Here is an 18,488-nt window from a genome sequence, read left to right on the forward strand (position 1 = left end):
AAAAATAGGTAAAAAAAATCTTTGTTTTTACATTCATCAGATCCCAATCAGCCCAAATATCAAAGAGAAATTAAGAATGCATGCCGTGGAAGAGTTCGGGTCTTAGGAGGTTAAAACAGGCTCTTTAGTGCTGTTGCAGGTATGAAAAAAATTATTTTTAGAAAGCCAAGCTATTACATCACTCTTCATCAACAGGAAAATATCAGCACATACCTGGAACATGACATAAATTAAATATGCTGCTGCTCCGATTTTTAGATGCAGAATTAAACTCGCTGGTCACTTGTTCTTCTTTAAAGGTTCATTTGCTCAACTAAATGTTAACCCACATATTTAACCAGCCAGTTACATGCAACTCATCGTGGTATGATTATTGATGCCTGATGGGCTGGTGTCAGTATTTCAAAAACTGCTGATTTACTGGAATTTTCCAAAATCTCTCTAACCATCTCTAGGGTTTACAGAGAATCATCTGAAAAAGAGAAAACATCCAGTGAGCCTCAGTTCTCTGGGTAAAAATGACTGGTTGAAGCAAGAAGGCAGAGGAGCATAATCTGACTGCTTCGAGCTATTAGAAAGACAAGAATCACTCAAATAACCACTTGTTACAACTGAGATACGCAGAAGAATATCTCTGAATTAACATGCCAAATCTTGAAGCAAAGGGGCTATAGCAGCAGAAGACCACACCAGGTGTCAGTCAAAAAACTGAAGTTACAATTTGCACTGGTTTGACAAAATCAGACAACAGCAGATTGGAAATGTGTTGCCTGGTCTGAGGAGTCGTAATTTCTGCTGCCACATTTAGAGGGTAGGGTCATAATTTGGTGTAAACAATGTGATAGCATGGATCCATTATGTCCTGTTTCAACAGTTTAAGCTGCCTCTAGTGGTGTAATGAGGAAAACGGTTTCTTGGCACACTTTGGACAACTTAGTACCAAGTAAGCATGATTTAAACTCGACAGCTTACTAGAGGTATTGCTGCTGACCATGGCCATCCTTTTGGGACCACAGCATACCCATCTTCTGATGGATGCTTCGAATGGGAAAACACACCATGAAAAATCTCAAACTGGTTTCTTGGACATGAAAATTAGTTCACTGTACGCAAATGGCCTTCACAGCCACCAGATCTCAGTTCAGTAGAGTGCCTTTGGGACGTGAAGAATAACATTGTGGTTGTGCAGCCTTAAAACTGCTAAACTGTGTGATGCTGTCATGTCAATATGTTTGGAGCACCTTGTGGAATCTATGCCACAAATAATTTAAAAAAATGGGGGTTCCAACCCAGTACTAGCAAAGTGCATCTAATAAAGTGGTCAGTGAGTGTATGCATTTCTTTTGTCTTTATGTTGCTCTAACTTAACACTTTCTTATGCTCCACATCAAAGTAAAGGACTGTTTGCTTGCAAATATACTGTTAAAATAAGTGACTTTGCAGAAAGCAGAGACCCCATGACTAAAATGTACAGTCAAACAATGGAAGATAACATTGTAAACTAGTTTTAACATGCCTTACCAAATTAACAATTAGAATTCAAAGTTCAGCACGAGTTAACTCAGACCTTCCCAAAGTGTGGGGCCCGCCCCCTATGGGGGCCCAGAGCCATTACAGGGGGGGCGCCGTATGAAAAGGGGGGAAAAAAAACAAAACGTTTGGACACTGCTAGCACGGGGCGGCCACAGAAACGCAAAGCAGGAGATGAAGCATCGCTGAATATGTTTCCAAACCAACTTCATTATAAGCCAAAGACTAGAAAATATGGTGAAGCATATCTGCCCTTTGGTTTCACCTGCACAAGTGCCAAGGTAGGTCTCCCCTGCAGAATTAGTTTCCCCTTGGTCGGGAGCACGCGCTGGGCTGTTCAAATCACGGACAAACAGTATCCCACATTCTTGATTTTTAGTTCACAAACACTTGTTGTAATGACTAACTACTCCTGACATTTTGGAGATGTTAGCTCTTTATACAGTAAAGTTACAGTGGGATACAAATAATATCAGGCTGATCCTGCCACGATTTTTCCCCCTGTCTAAATCACGGACAAACAGTATCCCACAGCTGTTTATGTTTTTGAACCCATTTTGCACAGAGAGGCATTTTTTGAAAAATGTATTGATAGCAATGTTGAATATTATTACACAGGAAAAAAAAACAACTACACTACACTACAACATTTTTCTTGTAAAACAAAGGGGGGCCCAGCAAAAAAAGTTTGGGAACCACTGAGTTAATTTAAGCTCTGATGAGTGAACAGTTTAAGTTTTTTCATGAGCACGAAGCATATGGCCTGGATGGTTATCGGCTGTGTAAAACTCATAGGTGACAGACGCTGAGCCTCAGGGGTTTTAAATGTTTCTGCAGCGCAGCATCACACAGCCTGAGTGCTGTAAATGACACAGAGGAACCACTTGGGACCCATTTGCTTAAAGAGCTGAAATTCTGGAGAACACAAGTGATGCACGGACAATAAGTATGAATAAAAAGCTGTGATATGCAACAATTCGTTTACTTTCTTAGTTGTCCTGCTGTTATTGTAGCACTGTTTTCTATTACAGACCTTACACTGTATGCCACGCACGGCTTCATTCAACATGCTTTCAGAAGTTGGAGTTAGGTATGAGTGATCTACTAAAAGCTGTGAGATCCCACAGGAAGACAAAGCAGATGCTGTAGTCCTTTACATCAAACACCTCTAATATACCACGAAGTCCTTGAGGAATAGCAAATAAACAGAACCCTATGACTGACTGGCTCCTATCTGTCACAGCTGAATGCAAATGAAGTTGCTTTAAACATCCGTGAATGAAAAATGATATTATGCTTGTCACTTTCCTGAGACTTGATTACATGTTTTCACGGCAAACCGAAAAACAAATTCAAGTGATCAGCAGGCTGAACACACACAGAAACGTCCACAAATCCCCTCTGAGAGGCTTCCATTCACAAGTCGTAACTGAATTCCATGTTTTCTTCGTATGTTCAAAGAGGGGCAAAAGTTGAGGACAATAAATTCTGAGAGAGATGATGATGAAATGATGGTGTAACCCTTACTAACGTGCCATACATGCACTTGGCATGCAGCATTGACTTTTCTGACTTCTCTGCTCATCCACAATATTCAGACAATGAATTTGAGTATCGAGTGATGGACTTCCAACTCCCGCTATAGAAAAACCGACAATAAATATTTCAAGAGTATCTGAAGTCTAGTTTGATCCAGAGTTGTTTACTTTGGCTCATTTTCCTGTGTTGTTTTAACAAGTCGGAAAGTTTATCTATTCCAGTTTTTGCAAATGGATACTGAGCTTGTTAAGATTTTCCAGAGGAAGGAGGGGGAGACATGAAGGTGTTTTGCTGCGCAAATAACACATTTTACATGTCTTCCTAAATAGTGACAGAGGAAACTGTACTTAATAGTGGAGACTGCAGGGAAATCCAGCCATGCTGTCATAAGGAGCACCTTAGATTTCTCTCATGATGCGCAAACAGGAATCCCTCAGTGGACCAATTAATACAGACAGAGAGAGCAGTCAGCGATTTTCCCGGGAGACCTGCCAACTTCACCAGCTACTAGGATCTCAATCTGGTCTCCATTACGACCACATTTATCTCGATTGCATCAGGCTGCCTTTCTACAAATCTCTCAGAGCTCCACTCCTATGGTAACAACCACATGGTGGGCGTTTTGCTGAATAGCGCCGCTGTAACAGGGCCATCCTTTTAAAGGCATCAGATCGACACAGACGGACAGCGTATATTAGACTTGGGACATTTCACTCAAATTCAATTTCATCTGGTCTTTTTCAAAGAACATGTTTCACTTGGTGTGAAAACAACTTCCCCTGGAGCCATCCTGGATAATGTGATTCTGTGCGATCGATTCGACTTTCAGATGTTCACTCAATGCACAGACAAGCTTCTCTGTGGACAAATCTATTAGAGGCTAAATCCTAGTGCCTAATCAATTTATTAATTCAGCAAAGCTGGAAATAAACCTGTTGGTTTTGGCAAAATGATAGAGTAACAGAAATGCAACTCAGCAAATAGGATGGAGAATGGCTGGGTAGTTAGGAGTGCCAAAACAAAGGTGAGGTAAAAGGAAAACAGTAGGGGGAGAGAGAGAGAGGGAGAGAGAGAGAGAAAGGGAAAGGGAAAAAGAGAGAGATGCAAATCCCATGGCAACAGCAACCAGACAACAAGTCTAAAATAGGGGGCAGTGTCCGCTATTACTATAGCAACAGGAGAACAGCACACTTGCTCAGCTTCGGGATTTGCTGAAAGGAGAAAAACAAAGCTTTATTCCTCACATAAATGTCATTGACAGTCATTACCAGTAACTTCATTTAGTTCCACCAGCTGTGTCTCACCAAATTAGTCACAAAAATAAGGATTCGCAAAGTGTATTAGGCTGACAGCCAACCACAAGGGATGAATAATTTATCTTCCATTATTTACTGACTTAGTGTAATTTTGCACCTGGGAAGCTTTGGGTAGACAGGTGAACAAGTCAACAAAATAAAAGTGAAATGAGACATAATCACAATAGAGTAGTTGCAAGCTAAATTAAAATAAACGAATAAAACAGAGATGTTACATCCACAACGGTGATTAGCAATTATGTAATTCTAAGCAATTTCTAATTTAAATTATGTAATAAATGATATATACTGCATGTTCATTAGTTATCGCGACATAATCGGCCAGATTCAGTCATTACAAGCTGAATGCTGTATCGGCATCAGTGTCTGAGTTTGTTTAAACTGTATCACAAAGTGTCAACGATATTCTCTGCTTTCAAAACTGCAGCACCGACCTCCACGCCCGGTTTGTTGACATGAAACATGTGCACAGTCTGCACTGCAGACAGAGGGAGAGAGAAAAAAAGATGACAACACGGTGGTGCTTTGCCTTGCCTACCACCGACCAATCATATTTCAGAAGTAGCCGTTTTGAGCCAATCACAGAACGACAGTCTGAGCCCGTGCAGCCAATGGTACTGTTCGTGGACCACTGATGCAACGGAGATGCAACAGACTTCTTCTAAACAACAAAGTGTGTTATGAGCCATATAGCGCTTTAAACAAAACAGCGGCACGCCTTATTGTAAAGTACAGTGTCTGAACTGTAGTTTTCTCGAAAGATCGCGTTTGCGTAAACCAAATCCTCTCAGTACGTTATTTAATTTAAAGACGAGGTTATACCCTTTAGAGCTTAAAAATTAGCACAATGTCTAGCTAAAATGCTACTTTTCAGATTCCCTTTTTAAACCAGTTGTTACTTGTATCTTGAATTGCACAGTTTGAATTTAGTATTTTCTTTTTTATTAGTATATTTATTATCTATATATTTATTACTATAAATAATACTATTACTCACCTAGTGGAATGAGCAGCTGTGTTACTTTTACAGAAACAACAACAAAAAAGTAGCTCAATACTTTTATAAAAGTGTGGGCAGCGAGAGTGTGGGACGTCCTTCGGTGAGCCGCGGAGGGAGGGGGCGGAGGGATCTGCACGCGCGGAGGAGCCTGGTTTACCCCGGTGACGCAGTCGGTTGCTAGGTGTGAATGAAGTGATGCTTTGTCACAATTAAGCTGCTCCTCAGTTTACAGGTCGACCACAACAAAGCAGCACCTCTCTCTGTTTGCCTTGTCCAGGATATTCCGAGCTGAAATATGGCTCTTTAATCTTTTGCTAAGTTGTTGGACCCGAAAAGTCATCGTGCTTTGCTTTAGCAACGCACCCCCAAGTGCTCTACAATTTTTTCTGCAAGAATGGAGTAAGTGAAAGTCTCTCTACTGGCTGTACATAGAGCTATTTTGTTGTTGCTGTTGTTGTTGTTATCATTTTGGTGTAAAGTGGCTACATTGGTTTCGTCGCTTTAAATGAACCTTTTTGACAAATTCAAACATCTTTTTTCTTCTTTTTAAATTTTTTTTTAAACTCATGGAGTTTGACTGATTGTGGTTGCTTTGTGGTCAGTTTTAGTTTGATTTTAATTGATTTTTCCTCTACTCTAAATGTATTGCCTTCAGTCTGTGCACTAACTGGAGATACATCACGTCTGTCACTTCCAGCGTTTAATCTTTCAATGTTTAATTTAGCTCTCATTGCTGTAATCGAGTCCAATCTGTTTAAGTGATTAAAAAAAAGAATTGGTAATTAATTTTAAAAGGAACATGCGATTGGAAGCAGCTCATCAGCATTAATCCTCTTTGACCAGCAGGGCAGCTCACCTACAGAGAGGAGAGGTAGCTCTTGTGGTGCTTCTTGTCAACAGTTGGGCCCTTGACAGCGTCACTGGGTCCCACGTGTTTTGAGGACGTCAGGTTAATTTTGCTTTGAGCCAGATTAAAGCCCACAGGACACTGCTCCCACTTTTCTGTCACCCACTGTGTCACATCTGAGGCTTGGTTTTGGGAATAATGTACTTTTCTGCTTTTCAGTATTTGGTATTTACTGTAAAGCCTTTTTGTTTAAAAGATGAAAAAGTGTATTTGTGTGAAAATGAGTTAAGTGAGGACCAGAAAGTGATTTTTTCTTTGTTGCCTATCATTAAAACCATGCAGAGAAACTTGCAGAGGGCAGCATAGACAGACTCCCATCTGATGATCCCCATTAGTCGACTGAGTATGCCGTATCTTTCTCAGACATATCTGATCCCCCTTTTTTTCTTTCTGCTTACCCTCTAGGTTTCATTATGCTCACCCAGACCTGCTCACTGTGGCCCATCTCTCAGACCCTGCTTGCTCTCAGCATATGCTTGGACTTGGACTGAATCAAAGCACCAACAGACAAAATGATGGCAACATCAGCGCCTGTTTGGAAGACTCTTCGTGTCTGCCCGGCAGACCCCCTCGCTCTCTCTCACCCACAGGCTAACCACAGCCAATCACAGGGGTGCAGGGGGGAGGTGTCAGAGGAGAGTCAGCACTTAATTGGTGAGTTGCAGCGTGTACGCTTTTTTATATTTTTCCCCATTTCAGGTGGGCTCGGCACTGCAGCACATTCGTCCTTCTTGAGCAGTAAGTAATAAACTAGCTACGTCTGTTATATTAAAACGCTGCAACTTTATTGGCAAAAAACCCCAATCTGATTGCCTTTATTATTATTATTATAAATCTGATTGTTATTTTGGGAAACTGCTACGTGCACTGGTGGATTTTTTTTTTTTTTGCATGAACGTTATTTTTTTATTTTATTTTTTTTAGCAGCATTATTTCCTTCCGACAAACAGCTTGTAACCGATGCAATTTTTTCCCCCCTCCTCAATAGGTGATGGTAACACTGACTGGATGACGGAAGAAGTGGATTTCTCCTCGTACCTCCCAAACCCTCCTTCCCCTCCCTCCTCTACTAATGCCTCCCTTCCCCCTTCACCCCTTCAGAATGATATCCAGGTGCCCTCTGACTTGGAGGTCATGACCTCTCTGCTGCAAGAGGAACTCGCCCAACTAGAGGACTACTTCCTGTCTGAGCCACTGCCCGAGAAAGGGCCGAGGCTGGGAAAATGCGACAGGGGTCCACTGCCTGCGGGTCCTCCGCCATTCACTCAGCTGCCATACGCATCATACGCTACATCCAACCAATCGGAATCCAGCCCACTTCTTGTTACCTTGGCAACCGGAGAACTGGACCTGCTCAGCATCTGTGGCGGGCCCATTGGGCGCTCCAAAATTCCAAGACACGCCCCATATAGCTGCAGTCGACCCAGTGGGTGTGGTAGGAAAAGAGTTCCTGATGGTTCGAGGTTCAGCGAAGGCTATGACAGCAGTTTGTTGAGTTCCAAAGGAAGTAACTCAGGTAACTCAGCTGTGACCCTTACAGGTAATTATGGCTGTGTAGAGGACGACCAGGTGGTAGGGAAAAGCTACTGCTTGGGTAGTGCGGTTGAGCTCAGACGATGTGCCGTTATACCAAAAGAAGAGAAAAATTGCTGTTTCACTCAAGATGTGATAGGTGGTGGGAAGATTGTTGGTGGTGGATTTGGCTTTGGTGGATCACTGGAGGTCCCCCATAAGAAAGAGGATCTGTTGATGTATAGCATGAGGGAAGTCAGCGGAGGTGCTGGTAACAGTGATGTGCTGAACAGTATCAAAACTAGTGTGGAGGTGACAAAAGCCACTGTTTCTTGGAAAGCCGAGAGCAGCGAAGCTAGTTATCTTCCAACAACAGCACAGTCTGAGGCCTACCATAGCTTCTTGGGCAACATCAACGAGCAGGTGAAAACAGAGAGTCTACAGATAGCTCAGCATGATCTACACTGTAATTTCCTTGAGGATCAGGGCCCAGAGTGTCTTTTAATGGCTAGGGATAGTTTGAACCTGGAATCTTCGGGGCACAGACAAGCATGTCGGCTGAAGGAAGACCACTGTGCAATGAAATACGAAGTGGACATCATTCCAGGCGAAGGTGGGGAGCGCAAACAAAAGAAAAGAGATCAGAACAAAACTGCCGCTCACAGGTGAGATTCTTCTCGATGAAATGTCAATGTTATAAAAATTTCACGAGTTTACATTTTCACAGAGTCTTCGTTTTTGGTCGATGCAGGTATCGCCAGCGAAAAAGGGCGGAGCTCGATTCTTTGGAGGAACAACTGCACTGCCTTGAAGGGAGGAACCGGGAGCTCCGGGACAAAGCAGAGTCCGTAGAACGTGAAATCCAGTACGTTAAAGACCTGCTGATTGAAGTTTACAAGGCCCGTAGCCAAAGGCTTAAGCAGGACACAACAGCGTAACACCAAGCTTCTGCGAGTACACTTAGAGAGAGCGTAACAGGGAGAATCAGCAGCTCTTTCTGTCTTTGAGTTTGTCCTGAATCAAATGTTAATTTTTTCTTTTTTTTCTGTAGCGAGGGGTTAAAAGCATGCTTTGCTAATATGAAATATTTTTTACATTTTAAATCAACACTATCCAATTCTTCCATCGCTTTCGTACTCGAATCACTTGAGCCGGCACTGTGGCATAGCAATGCTTTAAGATGACAATCATTTTCAATAGCTCTCGCACTTCGTGAATCTACTATTGAAATAAGGTAATTTCAGAAGTAATGTAACTCATTATGCAGGTTTTATATTTGTAATAGCCTTACGTTAAAATTGATGTCAGCAATAGAAACTCATGTTTGTTTGGGGTTTTTTTTTCTTTCTTTTTAAATTATTTTCATGCTCAGTCGATGGATCACTAGTTGGTGGTGAAATGCGTTGTTGGGTGTTGACATTTCAGTGTGAACAAATATTTCAAATCAACTGCGTTTATGCAACAGCAAAAACTGTAATTGGCATTAATACTAAAATTATTAGAACTGACCTTGAATATCCTTTGACTTTTACAATTGCAGAAAGAGCGGCTAACGTACAAGAGTCGTGAAACTTTATTGTGTATTTTCTTTGTTTGTTGTTCTGTAAAACATTTGATTTGCTTCCAGTTTATTTCAGTCAATAACAGAATTATTTTATTTGTATGTTTAGAGTATTTTAGCCGGCTTTGTTGGAAACATTACTTTGTCTTCTGTATTTACATTTGTTTAATTTTCATCCCTTTAAATGTAACAAATATAACCTTTGCTATCTTTCTTTTAGCAATGGCTTCAAATAATGTCTGCATTATGCATTCTGTGACCAAAACTTTTTTTTTTCATATTATTTTTAAATGTGTAACATTTTATCATGTGGTGGCAGTAAGATATTCTTCCCTCGCATTTTGCAAAATGTACAATCTGTTTTGCAGCTCAGGATACACGTTAATCCGCCAGTTCTACAAACATCAGTAGATAATCATGGGAGGAGATTACAGACTTGAAGCTTGCAGGTTTTCCTCATGTAAAACTGTTTTTTTTTTCTTTATTTCCCAATGTGTACAAATATTGTAACTAGTATCATTCTAACAGCCTTCCTCTGCATGCCTTTGCATAAATGTACTCTCTGGAATAGAAAATTTAGGGTTTCAGAAATAATTCTCTCTCTAAACTGCTTGTTAAAGCAATAAGTTTTATAGGCCTCTGGCTGATCTGCACTAATTTGTAACAACTTTTGTATGTTCAGGGAGTGGAGTGTGTTAACCTTTTCTTTCTATAAAATTACTGGGAAAAAATCCTAATTTTGTTGTTTCTTAAAGCTTTTGCAGCTTTAGCTTTGGTGTAAGAGGTCTCATTCTTTTTTTTTTCTTCATATAAGCAAATAATCATTGTTACTGTCATTTGCTCCATGCTTATACCAAGGATAGTTTTTTTTTCTATGCATATTTATTTTAAGACAATCTTGAATATAACAGCGAAACTATCGTAATTATTTATGGGGTTTAATTGGTGCTTTTTTTTTTTTGCCCCCTGCGGTGTACTATCAATTCCGATGGTTAAACCAAAAGTGTGTACTAACAGCACATTTAGCGCGTTGTGTTTTTAACGTAATTTAATCATAGATACAAATTAACTTCGTCTGATGTCAATCTTTTTGCTTTTAAAAAAATAAAGTGTATCATCAACTTGGCCCGCTGTGCTTTTTCTTTTTGGTGTTTTTACTGGGATTTATTTTTATTTTTTATCTGCGTTATCCGAAGTACAATCTGCGGCCTGAGCGTGAAAATAAGTCCTTGGTTTTTGGATTTAATAAATCCGCAGGGTTTTCATTTTATTTTTATTTTTTAAGGGAAATCAAAGTAAAGCCCGGTCAGGGCCCGACAGACACTGACAAGCGCTTCTTTTCTCACCCTGCCCCGCTGAGCAGACAGCTGACAGACGGTTATACAGAGAGGACTGAAAACTTTCATGGGTATCGATCTCTTCTGGTTAAGTCGATACAACATTTAACATAAAACAACATAAAAACGCTTTCGACGTCCAGTCCTCGGAAATTCGGCTGCGTTGTTTTCTACTTTATTTAGCCCAAATTCACAGACTTCTAGAAGACCTCGAAGGGCTTTGAAATGCGAAAGCCTCTAAATTCACATGTTGATCTGCATATGGAAAAATGTCGCCTTTAAAATCCATCAATAATATTCGCTACACCTAAACGAAAGCTTTCCAAAAATCGACAGCACGCTGCGGTGCCAGCAGAAATACTCATAACTCAGAAATGCATGAAACTCCTCATTCGCCACTTTTATACAGACTGAATTATTGTTATGACAATTTTATCGATGAAAAAGAAAACCTACTGTGAATTTTAAGAAGTTACATCGTTTCCTTTTTCTCATGAAATCAGGCTTGCTGTCATGAACTGAGACGTTAAACAGTAAAAACAGTTTTATTTTGATTCATAAACGGGGGACTCGGTCGTTCACTAACACATGGCTTCAGACAAATATGTTGCTGTAAAGTTAAACAGGGAGCAGGTTTTAAGCTGCTGACTTTTCTGGTGGAGTCAGCTGTCCAATGAGCCGCTGATAGTCACACTGTGGAGGAGCATGGTCTGAAGCCCGAACAAGCTTCTGACTGGCATCAAGAGACATCAGGACCTTTGAATGAATGCAAAAAAAGAGCAATAATCTAAATAAATCAATAAATGTGTGTTTCAAAGTGTGTTACTAACTTGTGAAAGATTAAACAGTGAACAAAATTTATCTAAAGGACAGAACAAGCTCTGGGCATAAGAGCACAGCTTTAAATTCAATACCAGGAGGTGTGAACTGTTTTCTGCTTTTCTAATTAAAAAGTAAAATTTAACTATTTCAAAAGCACCAAATTCTCCAAACAGAGATTGTTTTATTGTAATCAGAATCAGAATCAGAAAAACTTTTATTGTCACATTTGAGCATGTGCGCTGCTGTGACCTGCTCGTTACCTGACGCATGGCATCCTGCTGGCTGTACAGGTATAAAGATCCTATGGCAGCTTTTCTCACTGCACTATGGGAATCTGTGCATGCAGTTCTTAGAAGTAAGCCGGGCACATTTTCCTCCAGCAACAAGGATATGGCTCCATCAACATTTAGCAGGTTTCCCAGGGCGGCACAGCAGTGACGACGTGTGAGGGCATCAGGATCACAGATTAGAGTTACCAGCATGGCCACTGTCCTCCTGGCTTCATGTGTCCACCTTCTTTCTTCCTCCTCCATTCTCTGCTCTCTTAATGTTTCCAAATCACTTGCTGCCTCAATATCTGAGTACGTCTGTTTATTTTGTTGCTTTTCTATGCACCATCTCCCTCTATATATCCCCTTCTCACTGGGTCTATCCATATGCGGCCCAGCTGCAATATAGCCCAACCAGTTCCCAACTGACCGGCAAGCAACCTGCCGGACAGGCATGCAGGAATCATTAAGACAGTTTATCATGGCTTTGAAAATGTCAGGTTTTAGGGTGTGTTGTGTGAGAGGCCTGAATGGATCCAAATTTCCTAAAAATCTACATGTGGCAGCCCTGATCTGCTCATTCGAGTGAGCTAGTGCATGCTGCAGCACTGAGGCTTCTACATAAAGCTGAAAGGGACAGGAGGGACAACGGGCTATCTGAGACAATAGAGTGAAGAGCTCCACAGCAGCTTCCCACAGAATTTCCAGTTGCAGGAGTTCGGTGAGCAGAGAGCTGGCAGTTCTGGTTGGAGGACTATGACGGCTGGAGGCAGGGAGCTGGTCATCCCAGGATGGCAAGAAAAAGCAAGAAGCTGCTTTTGTGAGGTGGTCAACTGAGCGGGGGGGATCACACAGGAGCATCCGGCTCAGAAGGGAGAGAGGCAGCTCCAGTAGTTGAAGAGGAAAGGTTTGAATTACCTGCCAAAGCACAAAAAAAATCATAAAATCACACAGACAACTCATCATACATCAAACAGGCAACAACAAACAACAACACAGTGCTCTTAAAAAAGTACAGACACATCCAGGTGTACAGTACTGCATGCCAGACACAAAACTAGTGCAAGAGTTATCCTGTGTTGCATCAGAGAATTATGTTTGTCGGCAAGGTCTTGATTGGAGCAAAATAAGGCCCTAACCTGCAGGAGGCTTGTAACAATACCACAGCTGTCGTACAACTGAAGAACTGTGGACATGGTGTGTGGAGGCAGGTCCAGGGCGAATGGAAAACATAACAAGTGGCAGCTCAGTGTGGATAAAGTGTTGTGACTCAGATCCACACTGGGTCTCCCAGGATTGCCCATGGCAAACAAATGAAGACTGTAGGGTATAAAAGATGCTATTGTTAGCTGCAGGCATTGTAGCTGACTTGTAATACAAATTATTTAGTTTAATTAAGACATCTCAACACTAACCACTCGGTGCCCAGCAGGCGGCCAAGAGCGTACACACATTCTGATCCAACATCACAAAACAGAGAAATGCACAAATATGCATCCTTGCAGAAGGCAAACAGCAAAGCAGAGAGAAAGGAATACAGCCCTGTAACACACACACACAAAGAAGCAAGGTTTGCTTTTTTCATTAGAAGTGTTTTCAGACGTCATGGGTTTCATAAGATGAGCATATTACCATTTGCTGAACAGAAGTCAGAGTCTGATGTTGCACTTCTTAGGGAAGCACCGATCTTTTTCCACAGATTCAGAAAGAAAACTTGATTTAAACCCGAAGGCAAAGGGCCATTCTCATGCTGTTTAAACAAGAAAGCACAGACATTTAGTACAGATACGTTGCTAATATCCACTCATTTACATGTTTAACCAAATTTCATCTGCAGTCTGACCTCATTAAGTGCATCTAGGAACAAAGACAGCAGGCCATCACAGAGTCCCCAACCAGAGGGTGGAGAAATGTGGGGCTGATAATGTAGAAAAATAAATGGTTCACACATTTTCAGATCCCTTTAAGCTTTCATATTACTGCCAGGTTTACATGAGCTCAGTACCTCACATGGATCCAAGACCAGAGTTTTCAGCAAGGATGCTAGATGCTCCACATCAACTTTGACATCAACATTATGTTGTGTGAAGAGAGACAAAACACAAGCAGCCAGAGGCTAAAAGACAGATAATCAAGTGTTTCACACAACAGACCAGCTCAATGCATATCAAAAAGGTACAGACACAGAATATTATATGTAAACTATGCTGAACATGGTTGATGCTGTGGAAATATGTCAGTGGGTACTCACGACCAGACGACTGAGATTTGGTTGACTAAGAATTGTTTTGAAGGACTCGGTGAACTCTTCCAGGCTAAAGTATGAGAAGCAGATGGTGAGCTGCTGTAGTTGGAATCACGTGTGTATGCACTGAGTATTTCACAAATGAACAAAGTCAGTTTCAGCGAGGGAAAAAAAGACTTATCAAACCTTTGTTCTTGTTCCACCCAGGCACAGTTCTTCTCCCAGTAAACCAGGACCACTGTGATCATTTCTTGAAGGACGGGGATACTCTGCTGGTGCTGAACAGGTGGCAAAGTACCAAAGTAGAAATGAGAAACATTGTTGCAGGATGAGTTCATTGTGAAACACTGTTTCAATCCAGAGTAGCAACCTTAATGAAATCTGAGCTTTCTACAGTATCCTGGATCAGGCCAAAGAGGACACGGGGTAGTCCAAGTTCACAGCCGACGTCGTTCAACTTCTCAACCTCGGCCATCACTAGCAGATTATGTAGGACCCTCATTGGTTGCTGAATCTGCTGAACTTCTTTTACCACGCCCCCTTTTAGCTGTCCAAACAAAGAAAAAAAAAGAGTAGATGCAAAACTGTTTTGAAGAAGAAAAAATTCACGCCGAGTGAAATGCTGAAACATTACCTGAGCTTTAAATGCCTGGATCTTTGATTTAATTTGAGATATAATTATGCTGTAATCTAATATCTCTCTTGTTTGTCTGCTTGGATCGGATAGTTGGGCCAGATTCTCCCAGTATTCCTTGTTGTTTACATCCTGAAAGAACAAGAAATGACTGAGTGTCAGGTATATATTAATTTAAGAAAGCAAGTTTTTTTTGTGCGTGTTATCAAAGCAGATCCTCTACTGACAGATAATATGTAAATAATTTCTAATGAGTGGAAAAGGCAGCTGTCTCTGACCTGCAATCGCTGTGAGGTGTGGCTTTCCTCCCTGCATCTCCGCACAAGTCGCGGCCCGATCTCTATACAGGGAAATTCCCGTTCGTAGTCTATGCTTATCTGACCCCTGTAGAGAAAGGAACTATAAACACATTTGTTTATGATAGCATAACTCATCGTTACTTTGAACCTTCATTAACACCTGTGCTTTGATGTTGAGCTAGCTTGAATCTTCGGTCCGAGGCTTTGATTAGCAGCCATCATATCCAGCTGACCCGAGGTAACAGAAACATCGCCACAAGAGGGCATGGGGTTGCGCACTCTAGGGGACATTGCTGCTGCCATCGCACCATTTTCCCTTTCATCCTTATTTTTCTGTCAGTGCACACAAAACAGGTTTAGGGCCCTCCGCTGATCTCACCATACAAACGTTTACAAATAATAAAATAATCATAATTACTGATTACTTACTTTGGCACTGTCCTTTCCTGGTGGTTTCCTCTTACTACAGTTTTCTGTTTGTTCCCTGACCTTTCGCAACAATCTGCTTTCTGCAGAAGCTGGTACAGTCTTCTCTGCCACTTGCTGGAGTTTCAACGCCAGCATGTCAGGGCTGGCTGTGACCGTCAAGGGCCTGGACACATTTGTGGCTGGCAAAACTGCAAACACATCACATGGGAATAAAATCATGAATGTCAGACATGAGAATGTGTCATTTACATTTGAAAGCTTTCTACTAAAATCAGGAGTTTTAAGAATCACCTAGAACACCATCAGCAACAAAGGGATGGTACAAGAGGTCTGGCCATGACAACCGTTTCTGGGGGTCTTTGGTCAACAAGCCTTTCAGGAAGCTCTGCAAAGAAATCATTGGATAGTAATAATATAGAAGACTTTGCATTAGGAAACAATTTGTGTTAGATTTGTCTCCAATAAACACTTCAAGGGACTTATAATTGCAACATAATATTTTACAGGCTTAAAAATTTCGAGCTAGCATTGTTAGAATATATTGAAGATGTTGGCTTCAACCTAAATGTAACACAAGGTGAGTAAAGTGTAGCTTTACTGTACCGTGCAAGTGCTGCTCATGGTGTCCGGCCATTTCACTTGGTCTTTCACAATGAGCTGCACTAGCTTAAAGATGGAGTTGGTGTAGAACGGAGGCGCCCCCGTGTGGAGTTCATAAAGGATGCATCCCAAAGACCAGAGATCAGCAGTGTGGTCATATGGTTTCTCCTCCACCAGCTCAGGGGACATGTACAGCGGCGTTCCCTTGATAGAAGTCAGCACTAAGGTGGAGACGCTCATCGCTCTGGCAAACCTACAGCAAGATTGCATCATGTCATTTATTCTTTTAGAAACGATTAAAACTTTTTTCTTTACAACTATCAACATACCCAAAGTCGCAGAGCTTCACCGCACCGCTTTTTTCTAGCAGGATGTTTTGGGGTTTCATGTCACGGTGAAGAATGCGATGGGAATGTAAATAGTACAGAGCAGAGACCAGCTGGCAGGCAATCGCACGGACCTTGAAAGAAGGGAAGACTAGTTTAATAACGTAACATTAAATAAAGCTTCACATCTGGTTCAATTGTGTAAAAACAGTGAAAACCTGGCTCTCTGGTAAGTTTCCATCATCCTCAAGGATCTGGAATAACTGGCCCTCTGCATACTCAGTGACAATCACAACCTGTCATTAACATATATAGGGGGTTATAATGATTATGGGATTATGTAAAGATAATTAGTTGACAGCAACTTATTTGAGAGTTTTGAGAAAATGGGAGAATACCTCAGTTTCAGTCTCAAAACTGTCAAAGAGCTGGACAATATTGGGATGCCGAAGGTCCCTCATAATTTCAATTTCCCTTTTGAGACTTCGTAGCTGGTTTTCAGAGCGACCCAGCTTTGGCATGAACTTAAGAGCCACCACCTCATGGGACAAAGATGAAGATACGATGTGAAGCAATGTCGTTAAACAAACAGGAAACTAAACTGTGCTTCTGTAGATGCTTACCATGCCACTACCCTTTCTCCTTCCCTTGTAAACCCGTCCAAATGAGCCCTCTCCCACCAGCGACAAAACGTGATACGAGTTCATTTCGGCGGCAGCTGGTTCCGTTAGAGGCAAAAAATCCCCGTAACTTTCAAACTGTGACCATTGGTAAATTATTGCTCTTGTTACAATAGACGCTTGGATGTAAAATGTTTCACTTTTTAACTTTATAACTCACAACTTATGACGGGTAGCAGAGGTTACTCTTCAGTAGTGTTATTTTTTTCGGTGTGCAGGGTGTCAACGAATAGCACAGATGCTTGCCAGTTTAGCTGCCGATTCAAAAAAGTGACGCAGAACATATAACAAAGTGTGATAAGTCGTCCGTATACACCCAGTATTCAAATATGTGACTTTTTTTTCGCTTATTTTAACAGCAAACGTGGTTTTCAACTGTTTTTAACGATAGAATGTCAAAATCAAGACCGGCGTCTGTGTGGACAACTTAAAAACAGGGGTCCTCAGTCTAGCAACGGCAGCTGCGTTCATAGCAACCACGTCGCAAACAGAGCTGAACCCTAACCCTTCCCTACAGTATTATTACTATATTTCACCCGTGTTGGGGACATATTAGAAATTGTATACCACAAATTATTATAAATATATTAAAAAATCCTTATGGTTGAGGGAAGTGGCCCAAGTCTGTCTGTGGATGCAAAGCTAATAGTAGACCAAAGTCACAATCGTCATATTTACTACTACAGACGGATGAGATTTCCACAGACTTTTACACGACAACACACAAAACTATTAATGATATTTAAGCTGTTAAATATGTGTATAAAGAGCAGCGTTACTTCTTTTATCTATGTTTGACTAACAAAACTGAATTACATTAACTTTAGCTGCACTGTTTATATTAGAGCTCTGTAAGGTATGTATAATGCATTTAAAATGTATAATAGTACAAAATATGTCTCACATAACAACTTTAATTCAAATGCTGATGCTTTTTGCAAATAAGATTTTAATCCGTAAAGAAATAATAAAGAACTATCATTTAGCAACAGCCCCATCCTCCTGTATAGAAGTACTTTTGCGCAAAATTAGATCAAATTAGGCTGTAGCTGAGTAAAAATAATTAGAGTAGTTACTTTCTAATATTTTCTGTCAGTCTTAAAAGAATACCCTCGGACCGCTGCTATTATTATTATTCTGTCCACAAGATGTCGTATGTGGTTCTCTCAGAAACGGACCTAATCACAACATGGAGAAAAAGTGATGCTGAATCCTTACAACTTATAATCTTCCTCTGAGGAACTTCAGCTGCACTATGATAGAGACTTGTGTCACCCCTTAGTTAATCATGCCTGTTATTTTCCTGCTGCCCGTTGTCTGGTGTTCCGTTAATCATGCAGTATTTGTAGCTCTTATTCGCCTTATGAACTACAAATGAAGTGCAGGGATTTCTGCTGAATATGCATATGACATTAAATATTTTTTATCCACTCCATGTGACCAAAAGCTAAAGATTTGATGGAGTAGTGGATTATGTGCAGG

At 41.0% G+C, this 18,488-nt stretch overlaps 2 protein-coding genes across 2 annotated transcripts; one reads left to right on the top strand and one right to left on the bottom strand.

The window, feature by feature from the left end:
• The first annotated feature begins 5,572 nt into the window (after positions 1 to 5,572).
• Positions 5,573 to 10,435, top strand: atf5a (activating transcription factor 5a). Its single transcript, XM_063486934.1, has 4 exons — positions 5,573 to 5,784; positions 6,698 to 6,946; positions 7,281 to 8,469; positions 8,556 to 10,435. The coding sequence occupies exons 2-4, from the start codon at positions 6,805 to 6,807 to the stop codon at positions 8,740 to 8,742; spliced, it is 1,518 nt and encodes a 505-aa protein (XP_063343004.1). The 5' UTR covers positions 5,573 to 5,784; positions 6,698 to 6,804; the 3' UTR covers positions 8,743 to 10,435.
• An 835-nt stretch (positions 10,436 to 11,270) lies between these two features.
• Positions 11,271 to 17,170, bottom strand: stk36 (serine/threonine kinase 36 (fused homolog, Drosophila)). Its single transcript, XM_063486827.1, has 20 exons — positions 16,950 to 17,170; positions 16,725 to 16,865; positions 16,545 to 16,622; positions 16,330 to 16,460; positions 16,004 to 16,253; positions 15,692 to 15,785; positions 15,401 to 15,588; positions 15,132 to 15,304; positions 14,951 to 15,056; positions 14,673 to 14,804; positions 14,409 to 14,585; positions 14,225 to 14,316; positions 14,045 to 14,108; positions 13,799 to 13,909; positions 13,637 to 13,711; positions 13,426 to 13,543; positions 13,209 to 13,335; positions 12,933 to 13,113; positions 11,785 to 12,711; positions 11,271 to 11,458 (listed from the first exon to the last, which is right to left on the bottom strand). The coding sequence occupies exons 1-20, from the start codon at positions 17,031 to 17,033 to the stop codon at positions 11,339 to 11,341; spliced, it is 3,369 nt and encodes a 1,122-aa protein (XP_063342897.1). The 5' UTR covers positions 17,034 to 17,170; the 3' UTR covers positions 11,271 to 11,338.
• Between the last annotated feature and the right edge of the window lie 1,318 nt (positions 17,171 to 18,488).

The sequence above is a fragment of the Pelmatolapia mariae genome, linkage group LG10_11, assembly GCF_036321145.2.
Source record: "Pelmatolapia mariae isolate MD_Pm_ZW linkage group LG10_11, Pm_UMD_F_2, whole genome shotgun sequence".
NCBI classification, from domain to species: domain Eukaryota; kingdom Metazoa; phylum Chordata; class Actinopteri; order Cichliformes; family Cichlidae; genus Pelmatolapia; species Pelmatolapia mariae.